This window comes from Pipistrellus hanaki (assembly GCF_964339955.1).
Source record: "Pipistrellus hanaki genome assembly, chromosome: 12".
Taxonomy (NCBI): domain Eukaryota; kingdom Metazoa; phylum Chordata; class Mammalia; order Chiroptera; family Vespertilionidae; genus Pipistrellus; species Pipistrellus hanaki.
The window spans coordinates 55,412,173-55,435,281 of record NC_140514.1 but is presented as its reverse complement, the minus strand read 5'-3'; the positions used below and the strand labels follow the sequence as shown (position 1 = coordinate 55,435,281).

Sequence of the window (23,109 nt, the reverse complement as noted above, 5' to 3'; positions counted from 1 at the left end):
CGAGTAAGTGTATCACTACAAAAAGATAAAACACAAGAGAAGGACCCTATCAGGTTTAACTCAGTGGATAAAGCATTGGCCTGTGGACTGAAGGGTCCCAGGTTCGATTCCAGTCAAGGGCACATGACCTGGTTGAGGGCTCAATCCCAAGTAGGGAGCATGTAGAAGGCAGCTGATCAATGATTTTCTCTCATCATTGATATTTCTATCTCTCTCCTTCTCCCTTCCTCTCTGAAATCAATAAAAATACATAAACAAACAAACAAACAAACACAACAGAAGGTAAGAAGGAAAGAAATAAGGGACAAATCTAAAACATACAGAATATCAATAACAAAATGGCAATAGTAAGTCCTCTCCTATTTAACTATATCCTATCCTATATAATAAAAGGCTAATATGCAAATAGACCAAACGGCGGACAACTAACAACCAATTGCTATAACATGTACTGACCACCAGGGGGCATGTGTGGAACATGGCAAGCATCGGCAGCAGGAGGCAGAGTGCAGAACATAGTGGGCGTCAGCCATGGCTGGATGGTGGAGCAGGTGAGCAGGGATGCTAGACCAATGTGGGGTGCCAGTCACTGTCATCAGGGCAAGCCTCTGGTGGTTACTGAAAATTCCTTGCTCCCACGCACCGGGGTCTCACCCAGCACTCACACCTGCTGCTGGTGCTGGAGCCACTGCTCGCACCCACTGCCTGTGCCTGGTGCAGGCCCCAATTGCCCCTGAGGACTTCACCTCTCCCTACTCTTGAGGGGCATTCAGGCAGTAGCCACTGATTGCAGCCACTGATGGCACCTGCCCCACTCACACCTGCTGCTGGTACTGGTCCCAAGTGCTCCATGCCGTCAGCAGGTGCAAGCAGAGCTGCCAACAGACAGGGGACCAGGGGCCACAGCAGGATGGGCCGAGACCCACCCCTCTGCCCACCACAGCCTCTCAGCCCATGGTTTCTTTCAAGGTGCATGGATTTGTGCACTGGGCCCCTAGTACTACCTATAAAGAGACTCACTCTAGATCTAAGGACACTCATAAGTTGAAGATGGAAGAATGGACAATGACATTCTATGCAAATAATAAAATTGAGCAAGGATGACTAATAATAATATCAGACAAAATAGTCCTTAAGCCAAAAAACTGTTACCAAAGTCAAAGAAGGACATTATATAATGAAAATAGGGTCCATTCACCAAGAATATATAAAAATTATAAATATATACACATCAATATTAGAACTTCTAAGTATATGAAGCAAGCATTGACAAATTGAAGACAGTAGGAGACAGATTTGTAATATAGCAGACTTCCATACCCCCCTTTCTTTTTACCTTTATTACAGATGTACTCAACTTTTTTCTCCCCACTGTCCTCTTCCACCTGGTTCTTGCCCTGCCCTAGGCCTTCACCACCCTATTGTCTGTGTCCATGGGTAATGCATATACACATATATCTTCTTTGATTAATCTCTTCCCTCTGAGATTCATTAGTCTGTTCCATGTTTCCATGCCTCTGGTTCTATTTTATTCATTGGTTTATTTTCTTTTTCTTTCTTTTTTTTTTTTTTTAAATATATTTTATTGGAAGTACCCGGCTAGCTCAGTCGGTAGAGCATGAGACTCTTAAATATATTTTATTGATTTTGTACAGAGAGGAAGGGAGAGAGAGAGTTAGAAACATCGATGAGAGAGAGTCATCGATCAGCTGCCTCTTGCACACCCCCTACTGGGGATGTGCCCGCAACCAAGGTACATGCCCTTGACCGGAATCAAACCTGGGACCCTTCAGTCCCCAAGCCGACGCTCTATCCATTGAGCCAAACCAGTCTCGGCTCATTGGTTTATTTTCTTTACATTCCTTGTTCATTTATTTTTTAAATTCAATTGTTGGTAAATAATATTTACTGCCATCTTATTGTTCATATTTCTTCTTCTTCTTAAATAAGATCCTTAAACATCTCTTATAATACTGGTTTGGTGGTATGAACTCCTTTAGCTTTTTCTTGTCTGTGAAGCTCTTTATCTGACCTTTCATTCTAAATGATAGCTTTGCTGGGTAGAGTAATCTTGGTTGTAGGTCCTTGCTTTTCATCATTTTGTTTTTTGTTTTGTTTTTTAAATATATCTTATTGATGATTATCTTTTTACAGAGAGGAGGGGAGAAGGATAGAGAGTTAGAAACATCGATGAGAGAGAAATATCAATCAGCTGCCTCCTGCACATCTCCTACTGGGGATGTACCCGCAACCAAGGTACATGCCCTTGACTAGACTCGAACCTGGGACCCTTCAGTCTGTAGGCCAACACTCCATCCACCGAGCCAAACTGGTTAGGGCAGCATCACTTTGAATATGTCTTGCCATTCCTTGTGGCCTGCAAAGTTTCTGTTGAATAATCAGCTAACAGTCATATTGGTTCTCCCTTGTGGGTAACTAACTGCTTTTCACTTTTTATGTCTTTGATATTCTAACTCTCTTGAAGCTCTTATTAAGATCCTTGAGTTTCTGTATAACCATTATTTTGAACTCTATATCTAGTAGTTTGTTTGCTTCCATTTAATTCAGTTTTTTTCTGGAGATTTCTTCTGCTCTTTCATTTGTGCCATTTGTCTTCGCATTTTGGCTGCTTTCCTGTGTATAGATAGATATGCTATGTCTCCTGGAACTGGTCAAGTGACCCTGTGTAGTGGGTGTCCTATAGAACCCAGTGGCTCATCCTCCCCAGTCACCTGAGCTGGGCACTCTAGGTGTACCCTTTGTAGGATGTGTGCACTGGCTTGTTATAGTTAAGACTTTATTGCTTTGGCATCACTGGGAGGAACTGAATTCCAGGCCAATTGAATGTGAGGACCAGCTGCAATTACAGTGGGAGAGCTGCCATGCAGTAGACACTCCAATGGAGCAGGACTTGTTTCAGTGGGGCTTTGCTGCCCATCAATTCCATACCTTGAATGTGTAGCTTATGGATGTGTAGTTATAATCTGGTATGGTCTGATTATATGATGTCCACTGGGTGCACTGGCTCTGGGGCCTTCCAGGAGGTGTAAAGTCAGCCACTGCTTGGGGCCACCTGGCAAGAGTTACAGAGAGAGCTGCAAATGGCTGCTACTTGCATTGGGCTAGGAAGTGCCCAGGCAAGGCCCAGATGTGCAGCAAGGCAAGCCGGTGCTAGTGCAGGGTCTTGTGCCTTTAATTGATAGGTTTGACTCTAGCTTTGCAGATTTTAGCAAAGTCTGAAGCCTGAGGCAGGACAGGCCACTGACATGGAAAATCAGCTACAGATAGTGTGGGTGGGGCTGCAAATTGGATTCTTAGAGAATCACCAGGATGGAGAAAACAGTTGGGTCAAGCTGATGGAAACTCAGCTATGGCTGCTAGTCAGGGCTGCCAGTCAGGAGTAACTATAACAGAAGAGCTGCTGTGCAGGAGACACCCCTATGGAGCAGGACTTGCTTAAATGGGGCTTTGGTGCTCCACTTAAGTGTGTCGCTCATGGATATAGTAAAGTTATAATCTGCCATGGTCATATCCCACTTTCAATAAGGAACAGGACAACCAGGCAGAAGATTAATAAAAATTAATCTTTGGGATGCATACAAGAGGACTTGAAACAACACTGTGGACAAATTGAACTAACAGACATATTCAGAACACTCTGCCCAATAACAGCAGAATACACATTTTCTCAGGTGTACATGGAACATTCTATGGGCTAAACCAAATGTAGGGCACAAAACAAGTCTTAATAGACTAAAGACTGAAATCATACAAGTATCTTTACTATCACAATGGCATGGAACTAAAAATCAAGAGCAGAATGAAAGTTGGAAAAGTCACAAAGGTGGAGATTAAACAAATACACTCTTAAATAACCATGGTTAAAAAAAAAAAAATCAACCGAAACCGGTTTGGCTCAATGGATAGAGCTTCGGCCTGCGGACTGAAGGGTCCCAGGTTCAATTCTGGACAAGGGCATGTACCTGGCTGCGGGCAGATCTCCCGGTAGGGGGAGTGGGAGAGGCAGCTGATCGATGTTTCTCTCTCATCGACGTTTCTAGCTCTCTATCCCTCTTCCTTCCTCTCTGTAAAAAATCAATAAAATATATATATTGTATATTTTTTTTAAATAAGTACATTTAAAAAAAAAAATCATGCCCTCGCCGGTTTGGTTCAGTGGATAGAGCACTGGCCTGTGAACTGAGGGGCCTGGGTTCGATTCTGGTCAAGGGCACATACCTCAGTTGCAAGCTCAATCCCTGGCCCTGGTCAGGGAATGTACAGGAAGCAGCCAATCAATGTGTCTGTCTCACATAGATGTTTCTCTCTCTCGGTCTCTCCCCCTCCCTTCCACTCTCTCTAAAAATCAATGGGAAAATATCCGTAGGTGAGGACTGACAACAAAAAATTTACTGTGGTAATGATTTTATGTAATTGTGAATATACAAGAACCAGTGAACTGCACACTTTAACAGAATGCACTTTACAGCATGTGCATTAAACCTCAATAGAGCTGTATAAATAAATACATAAATAAATGTATTTTTAAAAAATCTCAAGGCCTCAGCCAGATGGCTTAATTGGTTAGAGTGTCATCCCATACACCAAAAGGTTGTGGATTCAATTCCAAGTCAAGGTACATACATATCTAGGTTGTAGGTTTGATCCCTGGTTTGGATGCATACAAGAGGCAACAAATCAATGCTTCTCTCTCTCTCTCTCTCTCTCTCTCTCTCTCTCTCTCTCTCTCTCTCTCTCTCTCTCTCTCTCTCTCTCTCTCTCCCTTCCTCCCTCCATCCCTCCCTCTCTCTTTTCTAAAATTAATATTCTTAGATGAGGATTTTTTTTATTGGGTCTAGTAATAATTAATGTCGTTTTTAAACATTCGTTTAAAATCTTGCTTGGCGTTGACTTGTATTGACATAACCTTCAAACACGTGGTATCTACAGAACGTGTGAAGTGCAATTAACAAGTTTTGCTTGAAAAAGTTTGTGTTTGGTTTGGTTTTTGTTGCAAAACTAGGGATAAGAAGATGGAAGAAGAAGACCATATTCGGCACTGCATGCTTTACGAGTTCTAATTAGGAAGAAAAGCAAGTGAGGCTGCAAAAAACATCTGTAGTGCTCTTGGTCAAGATGCAGTTAGCGCCAGAAAATGCCAGCGTTGGTTTGAGAAATTTCGCGAGGGAAATTTTTCGTTAGATGACAAGAGTGGTCGAGGCCGTGTGTCCAATTTTGATCAAGAAGCTCTTCAAGCTCTTTTGGTGCAAAATCCTCAAATTACCCAACAAGAGCTTGCGACAACTTTAAATTGTTCACAAAAAACAATTTCCAATCAATTGCGTGCACTTGGCAAAGTCCAAAAGTTTGGAAAATGGGTTCCTCATGAGTTGACCGACAACAACCGTAATCAGAGAGTCACAATTTGCAGTTCGCTCCTCTCTCGTCAAAACCGTTTGCCGTTTTTAGAGCAAATTGTTACCGGAGATGAAAAATGGGTGCTGTATGTTAATTTGAAAAGGCGGCCTCAATGGTTGGACAAAAATGAGGCTCCGCAGCCCACGCCAAAACCTGACTTGCATGCGAAAAAAGTGATGTTGTGTGTTTGGTGGAATTTTAAAGGAATTCTTCATTATGAACTTTTATCATCTAACCAAACCATTACAAGTGCAGTGTATAGTGCCCAATTGGAAAAGTTAGCCCAAGCCTTAAGAGAAAAAGAACCCGCGCTGATTAATCGGAAGAGCGTAATTCTTCACCACGATAACGCACGACCGCATACTGCAAGAATCACTGCTGAAAAACTGCGCCAGTTGGAATGGGAAGTTCTCCCTCAACCTGCATATTCTCCTGATATTGCCCCTTCCGATTACCATTTGTTTCGTTCTTTGCAAAACTTTCTTCTTGGAAAAAAATTTAATAATGAAGAATGCCTCAAAAATGCATTGACCGAATTTTTTGCATCAAAATCACAAGAATTTCACAACAGAGGGATTAAAATGCTTCCTGAGCGTTGGGCACAAGTAGTAGAAAACAACGGCAACTATATTGTTGATTAAATTTTGTTGTATTGTTTAAATAAATTCGATTTAAAAAAAGTATTAGAAAACGACATTAATTATTACTAGACCTAATAATTATAAGAAAATACTTAGAAATGAATTAAAAAGAAAACATAACATACAAAAACTTATGGAACACAGTGAAAGCAGTGTTAAAGGGGACATGTATAGCTATAAACACATTAAAAAATAAGATATCAAATCAATAGCCTAACTTTGCAATTTAAAGAACTAGAAAAAAGAAGAACAAAGTAAACCTACAGAAAGCAGAAGGAAGAAAATAAAAAATATTAGGGGAGAGATAAAGAGACTAGAAAAACAATAGAGAAAATCAATAAAACAAAAAGTTGGTTATTTGAAAAGACCACAAAATTGACAAAACTTTAGCTAGATGGACTAAGAAAAGAGAGAGAGAAGAGGAAGAATGAGGCCAAACAGGATCTTGCTTTTCTGTTACAAAGACTGCTACTGTGCTTTTAAAAACACACACAGCTGAAACCAATTTGGCTCAGTGGATAGAGTGTCAGCCTGCGGACTGAAAGGTCCCGGGTTCGATTCCGGTCAAGGGATGTACCTTGGTTGCCGGCACATCCCCAGTAGGGGGTGTGCAGGAGGCAGCTGATCGATGATTCTCTCTCATCGATGTTTCTAACTCTTTATCCCTCTCCCTTCCTCTCTGTAAAATATCAATAAAATATGTTAAAACACACACACTCACACACACTTTTATTGATTAAAGAGAAGAAGGGAGAGGGCAAGAGAGAGAGAAACATCAATGATGAGAGAGAGTCATTGATGGGCTGTCTCCTGCATACCCCACATTGGGGATCAAGCCTGCAACCCAAGCATGTGCCCTTGATTGGAATTGAACCTGGGACCCTTCAGTCCACAGGCTGATGCTTTATCCACTGAGCCAAACCAGCTAGGGCTAGGCTTCTCTTTCTAACCTTTTTCCAAGGGAAGATCGGCCAAAAAATTGAGTTTACAGGCTCTATAAATACCCTAGGGGAAAAAAGCCAAGAGAATGAGTAATACCTATGGACACATTATTAAGGGTTATTTCAAGATTTAACTGTTAATACTATATTTATGAAACCCATTTCAGTATTGGAGATAAGAACAAAGGAAAATTAAACTCAGAGCATGATCTAGAATGACAAAAGCAACCACTCAGAGAGGTAGGCCAAGTTCTCATTCATTACACTGCTTCTTGACAATGTAACAGCAAAAAGGTCCTGCTGGGAGAGTCAGGGGGGTGCCCCAGTCGTGTCCCCGTGCCATGCCCCACCACCACCCATATAGCGTGCACCTCTGTGGAAAGGCCCTTTCCTGATGTCTTCACGGGGCACATCTCCAATTCTTCAAAACCCCATTTCAAAAGCCCACTACCTCGCACATCTTCACTTAGATGAATGCTATGACACGCTGCACTGGCTAGCTGGCATTACATTTGCATTTATCTATACACAAGAGTACTGGTGCACAGATGCTTGCACTGGCGGGGCTCCTTGGCCTGGTCTGCAGGGATCAGGCCAAAACTGGCTCTCCGACATCACCTGAAGGGTCCCAGATTGCAAGAGGGCAGTTCTCAGGTGACGCACCCCGGAATCGGAATCAGGTTCTCTCCTCTCTGGTCCCGGGTGTGTCACCCAAGAACCGCAGCTGCCAAGTCACTGCAGCTCAGCAGCTCCTGTGTTGAGTGTCTGCCTCCTGGTGGTAGGTGCACATCATAGTTACCGGTTAGAGCATCAGCCCCTCGTGGTCACTGTATATCATAACTATCAATCAGACAGTTGGATAGTCACTTAGGCTTTTATATAGAGAGATATAATAATAATATTAGTCAATTATTAGAGCTCACACTGCTTAATTCCATGCCATGTTCTATAAATACTTGCTAAATGTTTTATATGTTGTTTTCATTAAACTTCATTACAACTTATGGGATTGATATTTCTACAATGCTCTTTATAAAGATGTAAACATTGAGACCCCAAGAAAGATGATTCTATGATTTTCCCAAGATGTTCCTTAGTTTGAAACTGATAGACCTAGAAACTACTAGTATAAAAGCTCCCTACAGAAAATGCAAAAATCATGAGATGACACTGCTTACTTATTAAAATAGCTAAAACAAACAAAAAGGCTGAGAATACCAAGTGTTGTCAAGAATATGGGGCAACTAAGCCCTAGCCGGTTTGGCTTAGCAAATAGAGTCTCCTCTTGCGGAATGAAGGGTCCTGGGTTCATTTCTGGTGGAGGGCCTAGGTTGTGGGCTCAATTCCCAGTGAGAGACAGACAAGACACAGCTGATCAATGATTCTCTCACATTATTGATGTTTCTATCTGTCTCTGTCTCTCCCTTCCTCTCTGAAATTAACAAAAATGTATTTATAAAACAAGAATATGGGGCAACTGAAATGCTGATACATTGCTGGTGAGAATGTAAAATATAGTGTAGTCATTTGGAAACTAGCTTGGCATTTTCTTACAAAATAAACGAACACCAGATGTCCCAGCAAACCCATTCCTAAGTGTCTCTACTCATCAGAAATAACAGCACATTTACACATTCAAAAAATTTATGTACAAATATTTAGAGGAAATTTTATCCATAATAGGCCAAAATTAGAAACCACCCAGATGTCCATCAACTAACTCATGGGTAAACACACTAAGATACATCCAGCCAATGGAATACTGGCACACCTAGCTTTATTGTGCTTTGAAGATATTGTGTTGTGTGTATTTTTAATTTTTCTGACTTGTTTTAAGAGAGGAGGGGAGAGAAAGAGAGAGATGGAGAGAAATATCAATATGAGAGAGAAACACCAGTTGGTGGCTTCCTGTAATCATCCTAACTGGATATCAAATCCACAACCTGAATATGTGCCCTGAACCAGAATCAAATTCAGTACCTATTGGCCCAAGGGATAATGCTCCAACCAAATCACTCTAGCCAAAGTGATACTGAATTTTTTACAAATTGAAAATTTGACCCTGGATGGTGGGGCTCAGCTGGTTATGTTTCATCCCATGCACGGAAGGGTTGCTGATTCAGTTCCAAGTTGGAATACATGTCCAGGTTGCAGGCTCAATCAGCGCTGTCAGTGGGTGTGAGCAGCGGGTGCTGGCCCCAATCATCCCTGAGGGCTTCTCCACCTTCCCCTGCTCCTGAGGGGCAATCAGAGCAGCAGCAGTTGCTTATACCCACTGCTGGTGCAAGAGGGACCTACGCCGTCAGCGCATGGGAGGGCTGCGGTGGAGCAGGGCTGCTGGCAGACAGGGCACTCGGGGCCACAGCAGTAGGGGCAGGGCAGGGGCACAGAGAATGGGCCGAGACTTGCCCCTGTGCCCACCACAGCCTCGTGGCCCACAATCCTTTCAAGGTGCACAGATTCATGCACTGGGTCCCTAGTGAGGAAATAATGACCAGCAAAAGATGACCAAGAAAAGGAGAAGCTGAGAGCAGAGATGGTCTACACATGCTGAGTGACCCGAACTTCCAGACTAACAGAAACTGCAGAAGGCATACCAACCTTAACAGGTCTCTTGATCTTCTGTTCAAAGACCTCAGTTTTACTAGAAGCTGCGGCTGCCTCCTCATCATCATCATCTGATGGAAAACACTCCCTTGTGCTTAAAAAAATTAATAAATGTTACAACTTTAAGTGCTTGGGACAGTGCGTATAATACAACATAGTATTTTCATTTTAATTTAAAAGCATGGTATTTTGCTTTTCACCACCAGTGCCTTACCCTGACAGCTGCATTGTTGTGGTTGAATTACAAAGAAAAAAGGAGGAGTTTAAAAAGCATGTCTGGGAGAGTGGTGTTAAAGGAATGGCAACAAGTGAGATCCCCTTGGAATCTCCCCTGAAATTTTAACAAGTTTATCAACTATAATTCAACAAAGGATCCCATGCTCAATATAGAAGCATGCCTAAGAGACCCATACATTGAAGCATCTAAAGGTGGGCAACCAGGAGTAAATGGGAAGGCAAGAACGGAGGAGAGCTCATACGGCCACAGATGCAGCCCTGCAGCTGGGAGCTGGCTGCTTGCTCAGCCCCAGAGAGAGGAAGAAGTAGGTATTTCCATGGGCCAGGAAGAACAGAGAGTCTCGATGGACTTTCCAGCAGGGCAAGTGGTGCGAACAGCAGCTGAGCCAGCTGAGAGGCTGGGGTAAGGACACAATGCCAGGGTTCTGTAGTGACTGTCTGCTGTTGGATGGCTAGTGTTCCAGGCAAAGGTGGAGACACAGAGGCCCATCACCCCTTGGACTCCAATAACTCACCTCCCATTGCCCTTGGTGTCAGGTCAAGGAGCACATTATGTGTAAACTGAGAGATATTGCAGCAGAGTCCCTGTTTGCTCCAGAGATTGGTCCCATTTGGATTTGGGGGCGGGGAGCACACCATAGAGTTCTGGGGGTCACCATTATAATGAGGGTAAAACAAAGCCCACCCCCAAGCAGCACAGCTGTAATGTCGGATCGGAGCTATGGAGGGCAGCTCTGGGACATCACAGAGCTAAAAATCTGTGACTCAGCACCACCTACTATCGATAGAAAAGAGTAGAAGGACCTGTTCAAAGAAAGATGCTAGAGAAGGGCCAACATAATACATAGATACCTAGACAAACGGGACCAGCAAATACCATAAATAATCATGGAAATAAGGAAGCCCAGAAAAAAAAAAAATCTCCATAAAGCAAGCTGAAACATGGAAATATATAAATGACAGAGAATTCAAGATTGCAGTTCTGAAAATACTCAACAAGATGTGAGAAAATACAGACAGGCAATCTAATAAACTCAAAAAACAAATTAATGAAAAAAATGAGTATTGCACCAAAAAGTCTAAAATATTAAAAAGAACCAATCAGAAATCCTGGAAATGAAGCATGCAATTAAGGAGATCAGGAGTAAACTACTAAATATAGGAAACAGAGCTGACCAGATGGAAAAAAGAATTAGTGATATCACTATAGGAATCTAGAAATGATGCATAGGGGGGAAAAGAGAGGCCCAAGCATTAAGAAAAATAAAAGAGCTCTATAAGAACTATCTAACTCCATCAGAAAAAGCAATCCTATGGAACTGGAGAACATTATTCTGAGTGAAATAAGCCAGTCAATGAAACAAAACTACCACATGATCTCACTCATTTATAAAGAACATTATAAACTGATAAACAAAAAGATAGATACAGAGACATCAAGCAACAAACAGACTGTCAAATTACAGAGGGAAGGTTAGGGAGATATGGGGGAGATAAGAGATCAGCAGAAGGACTTATATGCATGCATATAAGCATAACCAATGAACACAAAACTCTGGGGGGTGAGGGCATGAACGGGAATGGGAGGGGCAGGGGGGCGAGGAGAAACAGACCAATGGTAAGATATGTACACATATAATACCTTAATTTTTAAAAAAAATGAAGAAAAAAAGAAAAAGCAATCTTACATAATAAAATCAGATATGCTAAGTATCGGTCGTCCATTCAACCAATCAAAGCATAATATGCTAATAATACGTTAAGGCTGCTCAACCACTCACTATGACATGCACTGACCACCAGTGAGCAGATAGTCGACTGGTCAACCAATTGCTATGACATGCACTGACCACCAGGGAGAAGATGCTCCAACCAGTAGGTGAGTTTACTGCTAGGGTCTGGCTGATCGGGACTGAGCGAGATGGGCCAGACACGCCCTGGAGCCCTCCCGTAGTCCCTCCCCAGCTGGCCAACCTCCCACATCCCGCCCCAGGCCTAATCATGTACCAGTGGGGTCCCTTGGCCTAGCCTGCACCCTCTCAGAATCCGGGACCCCTCAGGGGATTTTAGAAAGCTGGTTTCAGCCCGATCCCACAGGCCAGGCCAAGGGACCCCCACTGGTGCATGAATTCATGGACTGGGCCTCTAGTATAAGAATAATAGGCATACCAAAAGAAGAACAGAGGGATAAGGAACAGAGAGCCTATTTAAAAAACAATGGATAAGAACTTCCCACACCTATGGAAAGAACTAGATCCTCAAATCCAATAAGCAAACAGAGCACCTAGTTACCTCAGTCCAAAGAGGCCCTCTCCAAGGCACATTGTATTAAAATTGTAAAGAGTGAATGACAAAAAAAAAAATCTCAAAGCAGCCAAGGAAAAGAAGAAAGTTATCTTCAAAAGAAAATCCATCAGGAACCCAAGATGGCGGCGTAGGTTAATACCTAACCTGCTGCCTTGCACAACAATTTCAAAACTACAACTAAAAGACAAAATGTCTATCACCCAGAGCCACGGAAGGGCTGGCTGAGTAGAATTTCTACAATTAGAAGGAGAGAGAAAAGCACACTGAGACTTAGAGGAACTGCAGAAGGCAAAAGTTACTCAAGAATCTTCTAAAAACTGCTGAGAAACTTGATGAGACCTTTAAGGACCTTAATGAGAATGCAAAAAAAAAAAAAAAAAAAAAAAAAAAGGACCAGTCAGAAATTAAGCATGCACAGTCTGAAATAAAGAATATACAGAAACTCAACTGTAGATCAACATACCCCAAGAGTCAAACCAAAGATAAATATGAGGAAACAAAAAACACCCAACCAGAAAAACAAAAAGAAAAAAGGATCCAAAAATATGCAGATAGTGTAAGAAGACTCTAGGACAACTTTAAGTGTACCAACATATGAATTTTGGGGGTGCCAGAAGAAAAGAGAGAGCAAGATACTGAAAACCTATTTGAAGAAATAATGACAGAAAACTTCCCCTACCTGGTGAAAGAAATAGACTTACAAATTCAGGAAGTATAGCTGAAACCGGTTTGGCTCAGTGGATAGAGCGTTGGCCTGCGGACTGAAGTGTCCCAGGTTCGATTCCGGTCAAGGGCATGTACCTTGGTTGCGGGCACATCCCCAGTAGGGGGTGTGCAAGAGGCAGCTGATCGATGATTCTCTCTCATCGATGTTTCTAACTCTCTATCCATCTCTCTTCCTCTCTGTAAAAAATCAATAAAATATATTAAAAAGAAAAAGAAAAAGAAATAAAGCACTCAAACAAAATGACCAAGATGCTAGCATGGAACAATACAGTTTTTAAATGTGAATTTCCTATTTGTCTGATGCCTCCTGTTTGCTTGATCTTTAAGGCAGGGAAGGAAGGTGCCCCGTGAGAGCTGTACCTCTTCTGGATACCGCAGGGTCCACTTCCACACCTTTTTCATAAGGGGTGCCACCGTTCAGGAGGAGCTCGTAAGTCCTACAAAGAAGGGTATGCTGTGACCAAGACCTGTGGGGGACTTCCTGACTCCATTACTTTTCTGCACAGATATCTTTGTGTCATTGAGTGAGAATGGAAGCTGATCCTTCTGTGGGGCCTCAGGTCAGTAAATACGTCTTTCTTACCTATGAACCGTAGAAACACATTTTCCACATTAACATGAAAAAGATTATTAATGTTGTTAAAACGTTTTGAATCATCATTCGGAATAAAGCCAGTATGGTCAGGGGGAGGGGATGCGGGGGAATGGGTGCAGTGAGGGGTGGGGGGTGTCATTTGGGGGGGAAGGAACATCTTTAATACTTTCAACAATGAAGATAACTTTTTAAAATAGACAATATGACTTTATATGATGTTTAAAATATAAAAGTAATAAATAAATAAAATATAAAAGTAACATGCAGATTGTAGTAAAAAGTTCCAATGGCCTAGAAATAATAAGGAAAAAGTGACAGCCACCTCCTTCCCCTCAAGTTTGGTAGTCCCTAGCCTACCTTATTCTATGCAAATGCAAACAAATACATTCCACAGTGAATCCCAAACTGAAGACTTTTCTTTCAAAGTTACAAACTGCCAAAGTGTAGAAGCAGGAAGGGGGTCAAAGGCCTCTCTAATCCTGCTGCCAGTCCCCACTCCTGCTCTAGGGCAGCCTTGGGAATAGTTCACATAAACCCACCCATGAAGGCGCACAAACGCAGCTCTTCGTGGACCGAAGTGGAGTGGCAGTACACATCCTATCCTGCCACTTGCTTTTTCATGTAAAAATATACATTTGAAATGTTTCTATATTAATACAGAGGCCTCTGGCCTCCACCAAATTAAAAAAAAAATAGCTGTGGCTTTAGGAAAGATTGAGTAGAGACACACCATTTCTTTCTACCAAGTACAACTAAAACCCTAAATGTTAATAATCTCAACAATAAAGATTTTTTAAAGAGAAAACGAAGCACTCAAATAAAATGACTAAGATGTTAGCATTGAACAATACATAAAAACAAAACCCCCAAATCATAAGAAGCCTGGGCTTCTGCATCTACAGGGGGTAGGAGGGCCAAGGTAATAAAGTGCCCCGTCTCCTGCCCGGTGACATCAGAGGACTAGCACAGTCAGGACTTTCACCTCCGTCCTATGGTAAGGAGCTTCCATCCACCCTGAGGTGTCAGCAGAGGTGGAGGGGGGAGCATTACCTGAATTAAACATTTGGGGTTAGAAACTATGATAATTCCCCAATTCAAAAATTGGGGGAAACTATGGCTTGGAGACTTACAGTTACATGGCATAGCAGGACTAAAGCCCTGAATTTTATGCAAATCTGGGATCTTCATCATCATATTCCTGACTACCCGCCTGTGTCTCTCTTTGAATTTCCTGTCTATATCCTAGACTTAGATTTACGGTATGTGTGTGTGCCCATTTTAAGGTTAGATTTCTATGTGTGTTCCCTTTTTCAAATTAGATTTCTAAGTATGTGGACATTTTAAAGTTAGATTTCTATGTGTGTGCCCATTTTAAAATGTAATTGTCTTTGCCCTGTCAGTATGTTCAGTGGTTAGAGCATCAACCCACACACCAAAGGATCACAAGTTCCATTCTCACTCAAGGACATGTACCTGGGCTGCAGATTCATTCCCCAGCCCCACCTGGGGCACATGCAGAAGTCAACCAACCAATGTATCTCTCTCACATCAATGCTTCTCTCTCTCCTCTCTCCCTTCCCTCCCTTCCACTTTCTCTAAAAATCAATGGAAAAAAATATCTTAAGGTGAGGATTAAGAAAAAAATAAAATAAAATAATACAATAATGAATAAATAATGCAAGAATAAATTGTTTTGTATATGCAACACTATACACCTACTTTTCCCCATTTGCTACCAGTTTGCCACTTGGTCTTTTTTTATCATTTAATCACTTTTATTATTCAATTACAGCTGACATACAATATTATATTAGTTTCAGGTGCACACTCCTCCCCACATTAGACATTAGACAACTTCCTAAGTCAGTGGTCAGCAAACTCATTAGTCAACAGAGCCAAATATCAACAGTACAAAGATTGAAATTTCTTTTGAGAGCCAAATTTTTTAAACTTAAACTATATACGTAGGTACATTATTATTAACTTAAATAGGGTACTTCTAATCTGACCTTTGCTAAATCTCAAGGGGCCAAAGAGCCGCATGTGACTCGCGAGCCGCAGTTTGCCAAACACTGTCCTAAGTGATCATCCCAATAAATCTTATACCCATCTGACACCATACACAGCTATCAGAATTTTATTGATTATATTTCCTATGCTGTACTTTACATCCCCATGACTATTATGTAACAACCAATTTGTACTTCTTAATCATTTCATCTTTTTCACCCATCCCTCGATCTCTCCTCCCATCTGACAACCATGAAAGAGTCCCCTGCAACTATGAGTTTGTTTCTGTTTCACTTGTTCATTGATTTTGTTTTTTAGATTCAATTGTTGGTAAGTATGTATTTATTAGCATTTTATTATTCATATTTTTATCTTTATTCTTCTTTTCTTAAAGAAAATCATTTAATATTTCATACAATACTGGTTTGATGGTGATAACTCCAACCTTTAGCCTTCTCTTGTCTGTGAAGCTCTTTATATGTCTTTCAATTCTAAGTAATAGCTTTGCTATTTCATTTTGTTCTTTCTCTGGAGATATCACCTATCTTTCATATGGGACCTATTTGTCTCCACATTTTGGCTGCTTTCCTGTGTTTGTTTCTATGTATTAGGTAGAGCTGCTATGTCACATGGAATTGGTAAAGTGGTTTTGTGTTGTAGGTGTCCTGTAGAGCCCAGTTGTACAGCCTCCCCAGTCACCCAAGCTGGAAGTTCCAGGTGCACCTCTGTGCATACTGTATGCACTGTCCTGCTGTAGTTAAGCCTTGATTGCTGCTGGCATCACTAAGAAGGATTGATCCTCAGGCCAACTGATTGCAAAGACTGGCAGTGACTATAATAGAAGAGGTGCTATGCAGGAGCTAACCCAATAAAGCAGGACTTGCTTAAGTGGGTCTTTGGTGCTCAATGAATCCGCCCCTTGAGTATGTCACTCATGGAGGCGGTGGGGTTGTAACTGGCATGGTCTGAAGCTGTCTGTTGAAGCACTGGCTCTGGGTCCTCCCAGGAGGTGCAAGATCAGCAACCACTTGTGCCCTGCCTGGCACCACCCAGCACAAGCTATGGATCTGCAGATGGCTGCTACTTATGTTAGGCTTAAAAGTCCCCAGGAGAGCCCTGACTGGTTTGTCTTAGTGGATAGAGCATCAGCCTGTGGACTGAAGGGTCCCAGATTTGATTCTAGTCAAGGACATGTACCTTGGCTGTGGGCACTTTCCCAGTGGGGGTGTGCAGGAAGCAGCTGATAGATGTTTCTCTCCCATTGATGTTTCTAACTCTATTCCTCTCCCTTCCTCTCTGTAAAAAATCAATTAAAAAAAAATTTTTTTAAGTCCCCAGGAGAGGCCAAGCCACAAACCAAGATCAGCTACCACTAGTTCCAGGCTTGGGGCCATTTAGCAAGAGGTACAATACACACCAAGGCCAGATGCTGCCTGTCTGCAATTTGTGAACTGTTGAGAGACTTTAGGAAAGTCTACAGCAGAAGCCAAGACAAGCAGTTTGTGTAAAAGGGAAAAAAATGGCTTGGGTGGGTCCACAAGTTGAGTGTGGGGTAGTCTCAGGGAATCACCAAGGTGATGTGAACAGTGTTAACAGGTTGATGGAGACTCAGTTATGGCACCTGCCTGACAGCCTTTTGGGGGTCAGGGGTTTTGGAAAAAGAATAATGGCCTCTGACAGCACTTTTGTCCAAAGTTGCCCCTCTCTCTCTTGCCCTGATGATAAACAATTCAGTTCCTTCCGATACATCTATGATGGCTTTCCAGCTGCTGCCCCAGTGTTAGAACTCACAGGGAGCAAGTCTAAGTCCATGCACAGACTATTTAAGAGGAACTGTCTGGGCCCTCGCTGGTTTGGCTCAGTGAACTGAGTGTCAGCCTGTGAACTAAAGGGTCCAGGGTTCCATTCCAGTCAAGGGCACATGCCCAGGTTGCAGGCTCTATCCCCAGGAGGGGGCATGCAGGAGGCAGCCAATAAATAATTCTCTGTAGTTATTGATGTTTCCATCTCTCTCTCCCTCTCCCTTCCTCTCTGAAATCAATACAAATATAAAATTTTTAAAAAGGAACTGCCTGGGACTCCAACAGCCTTTGTCTCACTCAGCCACACTCCCTACTAGTTTTTACAGCCATAAGTAATGGGGACTTCTCTTCTGGCACTGGAACCTGGGCTTTTGGGCCTAGTGTGAGGCTGGAACCCCTCACTCCTCAGGAGGGACTTCAGCAACCAAGATATCCCTCTCAAATTATATCCAGCACACATAGGGTGTGGGACCAGCCTATTCTGTGTCTCCATCCCTCCTACCAGTCTCAATATGGTTTCTTCTTTAAGTCCCTGGTTGTAGGACTTACATTCAGCCAGATGTTAAGTAGTTCTGAGTGATGGTTGTTCTGTAGTTTAGTTAGAATTTGATGTAGTTGGGGGATAAGGAGCATGCTGTGTTTGCCTACACCACCATCTTGACCAAAAATCCACCTTTTGGTCTTAAGTTTTAAATGTGCTTACTGTGGCTGCCATAACAAGTTCAATGTTCCACCTACAGAAGAAATGCAGAATCACAGAGGCCCTGGGGACCCTGAACTTAGCTTTCCCTCATTTTGGAGGGGACTGGGCTGTTTCAGCACTGTGAAAAGTATTAATCCCACACAAAATTACTAAGAATATTCTCGGCAGACAGTTTGTACAAACATCTTTTAAAATCCCTTTTCTGTTGTCACTTCCCCTCTCTAGCATGAGACTTACATGCTGTTTTCATTCCCTACTTGAAGGAACATAAAAGCAGATTCAAAGCCTTCTCCCCATAAGCTAGTGAAATGCTAACAGAGCATACATTTGGCAAATCTAGATTCTAAAAACTGATACAAAGTTACCCGTTTAGAAGGAATATATAACCAACTTACCTTGCTGGAATAGGAATTCCACTGGCATCAAAAAGTTTAAGAAACACCCAGCCACAGCTTAATTCTCCTCTTTCACCAGTTGACTAAGGAATAAAAACATAGGTGAAACAATGTCTGAAGCAGTCAAATTTATTGTTTAATTATTCATTCCTTCCTTCATTCATTTATTTATTTTAACATATTTTTATTGATTTCAGAGAGGAAGGGAGAGGGAGAATGAGAGATAGGTACGTCAATGTTAAGACAGAATCATTGACTGGCAGCCTGGAGCCCGCAACCCAGGCATGTGCCTTTGATACGAATCAAACCCTGGACCCTCCAGTCCGCAGGCCAATGATCTATTCACTGAACCAAAACAGCTGGGACTGAAGCAGTCAAATTTATAATCACACAAGAGGCCTGGTGCACAAAATTCGTGCATGGGGTGGGAGTCCAGCCTGCACCCTCTCAATCTGGGACTCCTCGAGGGATGTCCAACTGCTGGTTTAGGCCTGATCCTAAAGTTTAGGCTATCCCTCTCACAATCAAGGACTACTGGCTTCCAACTACTCACCTACCTGCCTTCCTGATTGCCCCTAACCACTTCTGCCTGCCAGCCTGATCACCCCCTAACCACTCCCATGCCAGCCTGATTGATGTCTAATTGCTCCCCTGCCAGCCTGTTTGCCCTTAACTGCCCTCCCCTGCAGGCCTGGGTCCCCCGCCCTCCCAACTACCCTTCCCTGCAGACCCAGTCGCCCCCAACTTCCCTCCTCTGCCATCCTAGTCACCCCTAAATGCCTTCCCCTGCAGGCTTGATTGCTCCCAACTGCCCTCCCTTGCAGGCCTTGTCCCTCCCAACTGCCCTTCCCTGCTGGCCATCTTGTGGTGGCCATCTTGTGTTCACATGGGGGCAGGATCTTCAACTACATGGGGGCAGCCATCTTGTGTGTTAGTGATGGTCAATTTGCATATTACTCTTTTGTTAGATAGGATAGAGGCCTGGTGCACAGCTGGTTTGACCTGAATGGTGTCCCAGATCAGGGTGGGGTTTCCCTTGAGATGTGGAGCGGCCTGGGTGAGGGTCCTATAGTGGTTTGCAGGCTGGACATGCCCCCTAGCGACCCAAGTAGAGGCCCTGCTCTCTGGGATTTATTTATCTTCTACAATTGAAACTTTGTAGCCTGGAGCAAAGCCAAGCCTCCTACTTGCTCCGTGGCAGCAGCCATTTCTGTTGGGATTTATTTATCTTCCATAATTGAAACTTGGTAGCCTTAAGCAGAGGCCTGGGCCAGCCAGGTAGTGCAGAAAGCTTGGCTTCCTCTATCACCGGAGGCAACCCTAGCCTCCTGCTTTCTCCAGCTTCATGGCTGCCACCATTTCTGTTGGGATTTATTTATCTTCTATAATTGAAACTTTGTAGCCTCGAATGGAGGCCTCAGCCCACCAGGGTGTGTGAAAAGCTTGGCTTCCTCCATCACCAGGGAAACCCAAGCCTTCCTCCTGCTTGCTCAGTGGGCTCAACCATCTTGGTTGAGGTTAATTTGCATACTTGCTCCTGATTGGCTGGTGCACATGGCTGGTGGGTGTAGCAGAGTGAAGGTTAATTTGCATGTTGCTCTTTTTATTAGATAGGATACCAGGTCCTTTTAAAGTACAAAATTAGTATTCATTTTAGACTAAAAAATCTCTTCACAGGAAAATAGTGAAGCACAGCAGAATCCCTTTGTACCTGCAGAGCTCATGGCAATATGCAAACCTCTCTGAAAATCTCTACACCTGAGAGACCCTGGCCAAGTAGTTCCATTGGTTTGAGCATCGTCCCAATACACCAAGATTAAGGTGACCAAACGTCCCGCTTTTGACAGGACAGTCCCAATTTTTAACAATTTGTCCCACGTCCCGAGGAGTTTTAAAAAAGTCCCGATTTTTGGAAAGACTTTTTCCAAAAATTGGGACTGTTTCTCTCTCTGTTTGAGTATATTTAGATTCCACATATAAGCGAAAGCATATGGTATCTGCCTTCCTCTGGCCTATTTCACTTAGCATAATGCCCTCAAGAACCATCTATGTTGTTGCAAATGTCAAGGTTTCATTCTTTTTTATGGCTGAGTAATATTCTGTTGTATATATGTATCAGATCTTCTTTATCTAATAGTCTATTTATGAACACTTAGTCTATTTATGAACACATATTTGGCTATTGTAAATAATATTTGAGTAAACATAGGGATACATATATCTTTTTGAAATAGTGTTTTGGATTTCTTTAGATTAAATATCCAGAAGTGAAACTGCTGGGTTATATGGCAGTTCTATTTTTAATTTTTTGAAGACCCTTCATAATGTTTTACATAGGGGCTACACTAATTTACATGACCACCAACAGCTCATGAGAGTTCCCTTTTCTACACATCCTCACCAACATTTTTTTGATAATACCATTATCATTTATCTTTTTGATAATGCCATTCTGACAGTGGGAGATGATATCTCACTTTGGTTCTGATTTGCATTTCCCCAGTGATTTGTGATGGTGAGCATCTTTTACACTTTAATTTTAAGTGCTACTAAATAAGCAGCAATACACACTCACAGAGTGGCCAATTATAATCTCTGAATGCATAATAATCTGGCCACTCAGTGTATATCCTATATAATAAAAGGCTAATATGCAAATTGTCCCCTCAACCAGGAGTTCAACCAGCAGGAAGACAGGCCAACAGCCCATGTCCCCTCCCCCTGGCCAGGCTGGCCGGACCCCACCCAAGCACAAATTCATGCACCGGGCCTCTCTCACACACACACACACACACAGAGTGGCCAGATTATGCGTTCAGAGATCATAAAATCACTGCCATTGCCCTAACTGGTTTGGCTCAGTGGATAGAGCATTGGCCTGCGGACTGAAGGGTCCCAGGTTCAATTCCGGTCAAGGGCATGTACCTTGGTTGCGGGCACATCCTCAGTGGGAGATGTGTAAGTGGCAGCTGATCGATGTTTCTCCCCCATCGATGTTTCTAACTCTCTATCCCTCTCCCTTACTCTGTAAAAAAAAATCAATAAAATACATTTTAAAAAATAAAATAAAATCACTGCCATTCCCATTCCTCAAGGATTAAAATTCTATAACAAAAATCTCAATTATTTTACTTGTAAATACAAGCTTTTTAAAAAAATCTTCCCTCTCAATGGATACGTGAGAAAGCCTTATTTGTTAACTGACATACATTACGAATATAAGAAATTCCAAGTTCAAATAATATTCCAAGATCGGGAGATGCAGAATTGGACCTGATAAAACAATCACCATCAAGCAAGCATGGCAAGGTGCCAGTAACCTGAAACAATAAGAAAACTAAAGTCACCAATAAAAGTTAAAACTGGGGGAGTTTTCAGCTCCACTCACTGTGAATGTGACTGCTGTTCCCTACCAAAACCCTTCTAGATGCTGGACAAGACCCCAGCATGACCTGGCTTCACAGTAAAGTTCTCTTAAAGGAAACAAAGAGCAGTTGGACTAGATTCATCTGAACTAATGATTTGAAATTTGAAACTTTAAATTTATTTTAACTTCATGTTCAAATGAAATAACTTTACGTTCACTTACCCTTTTGTTAGAGAGGCTAAGTAAAACAAATACTACACCTACACACCTAGAGGTGTGATGGATGTCATTTGCATATACTGTGTAAGAATTAACCATAGTTCCTTGTGAACAGAGCTAAAATTAAAGACTTCATACACACATTGGTATGTGATTGCTAGAAGCCAATTCCAGCATGTCAGCAGGGCTGAATCATCTGGGATGGTTGAAGGCATTTCCCCAAACCTGAAAAGGATGCATAAATGATTGCTTGCTGCCAGATAGCTGAGGGTACTTCAATCTACAAGTTATTGCCTCCTACTGGCTCACCCTCTCCTCATCTCTTCCTGTCTCCTCTCCATATTCCCGGCTCACAATAATTCAGATCAGCTACATTTCAACTGGTTTTTCAAGTTGAAAGCTATGCAATTTAGCCACAAGTCCAGTCTAGTGCTGGAAGCAAGTGGACAGAGCTTCCTGCTAGTCTGCAGCCATCTTGGAATCTTCCTCCAGCAAGTATTTTTCTGAATTGAACCCTGAAATACGCTGAATGATTCAAGGAATCATAACTTTGCTGAGTCAAAAACATGAGTAATTTTTGTTTAAGTCCTCAAAGAACATTAAATAATCTAAAGATTTAAACATGACCCCATATAGTCTGTGCTAAACATAAGTATATCATTTCAGAAATACACTTTGACAGCCTCACCTTAGAAATTAATTGCATGACACTTAACAGTAGAAGAAATTCATCTTTCATTCTATTCACTCATCAGATGACTCACCTGAGGAGAAAAGGTCCATGTTCTGGGCTTTTTAGGCTGCCATGTGGCTCTGACTGTATGAATGTTGCTCAGAACCTGAAATGAGATTTTCCCACTAGAAATCATGTAGAAAGCTCTCTGAAACACCACTACTTCCTCACCCTAAACAGTTAACAGTGGCTAAACTGCGTGGAAGGAGGGAGAAGGGATCTTTCACTTTTTATTTTGTGCAGTTCTCTACAGTAGCGGTTCTCAACCTGTGGGTGACTGCTAGCAGGGCGCCTAAGACTATTGGAAAACACAGATATTTACATTAAGATTCATAACAGTAGCAAAATTACAGTTATGAAGTAACAACAAAAATAATTTTATGGTTGGGGGTCACCACAACATGAGGA

At 42.3% G+C, this 23,109-nt stretch overlaps 1 protein-coding gene across 4 annotated transcripts in view; it reads right to left on the bottom strand.

The window, feature by feature from the left end:
• Positions 1 to 23,109, bottom strand: part of NPHP1 (nephrocystin 1) — a 70,448-nt gene that overhangs the window by 9,080 nt on the left and 38,259 nt on the right. For all 4 annotated transcript variants that reach the window (XM_084900901.1, XM_084900902.1, XM_084900903.1 and 1 more), the window contains 5 exons: positions 22,733 to 22,807; positions 21,592 to 21,702; positions 18,383 to 18,465; positions 13,238 to 13,314; positions 9,602 to 9,701 (listed from right to left, as the gene is read on the bottom strand). In XM_084900901.1, coding sequence (XP_084757027.1) covers positions 9,602 to 9,701; positions 13,238 to 13,314; positions 18,383 to 18,465; positions 21,592 to 21,702; positions 22,733 to 22,807 — 446 coding nt within the window. The remainder of the gene's footprint in view (positions 1 to 9,601; positions 9,702 to 13,237; positions 13,315 to 18,382; positions 18,466 to 21,591; positions 21,703 to 22,732; positions 22,808 to 23,109) is intronic.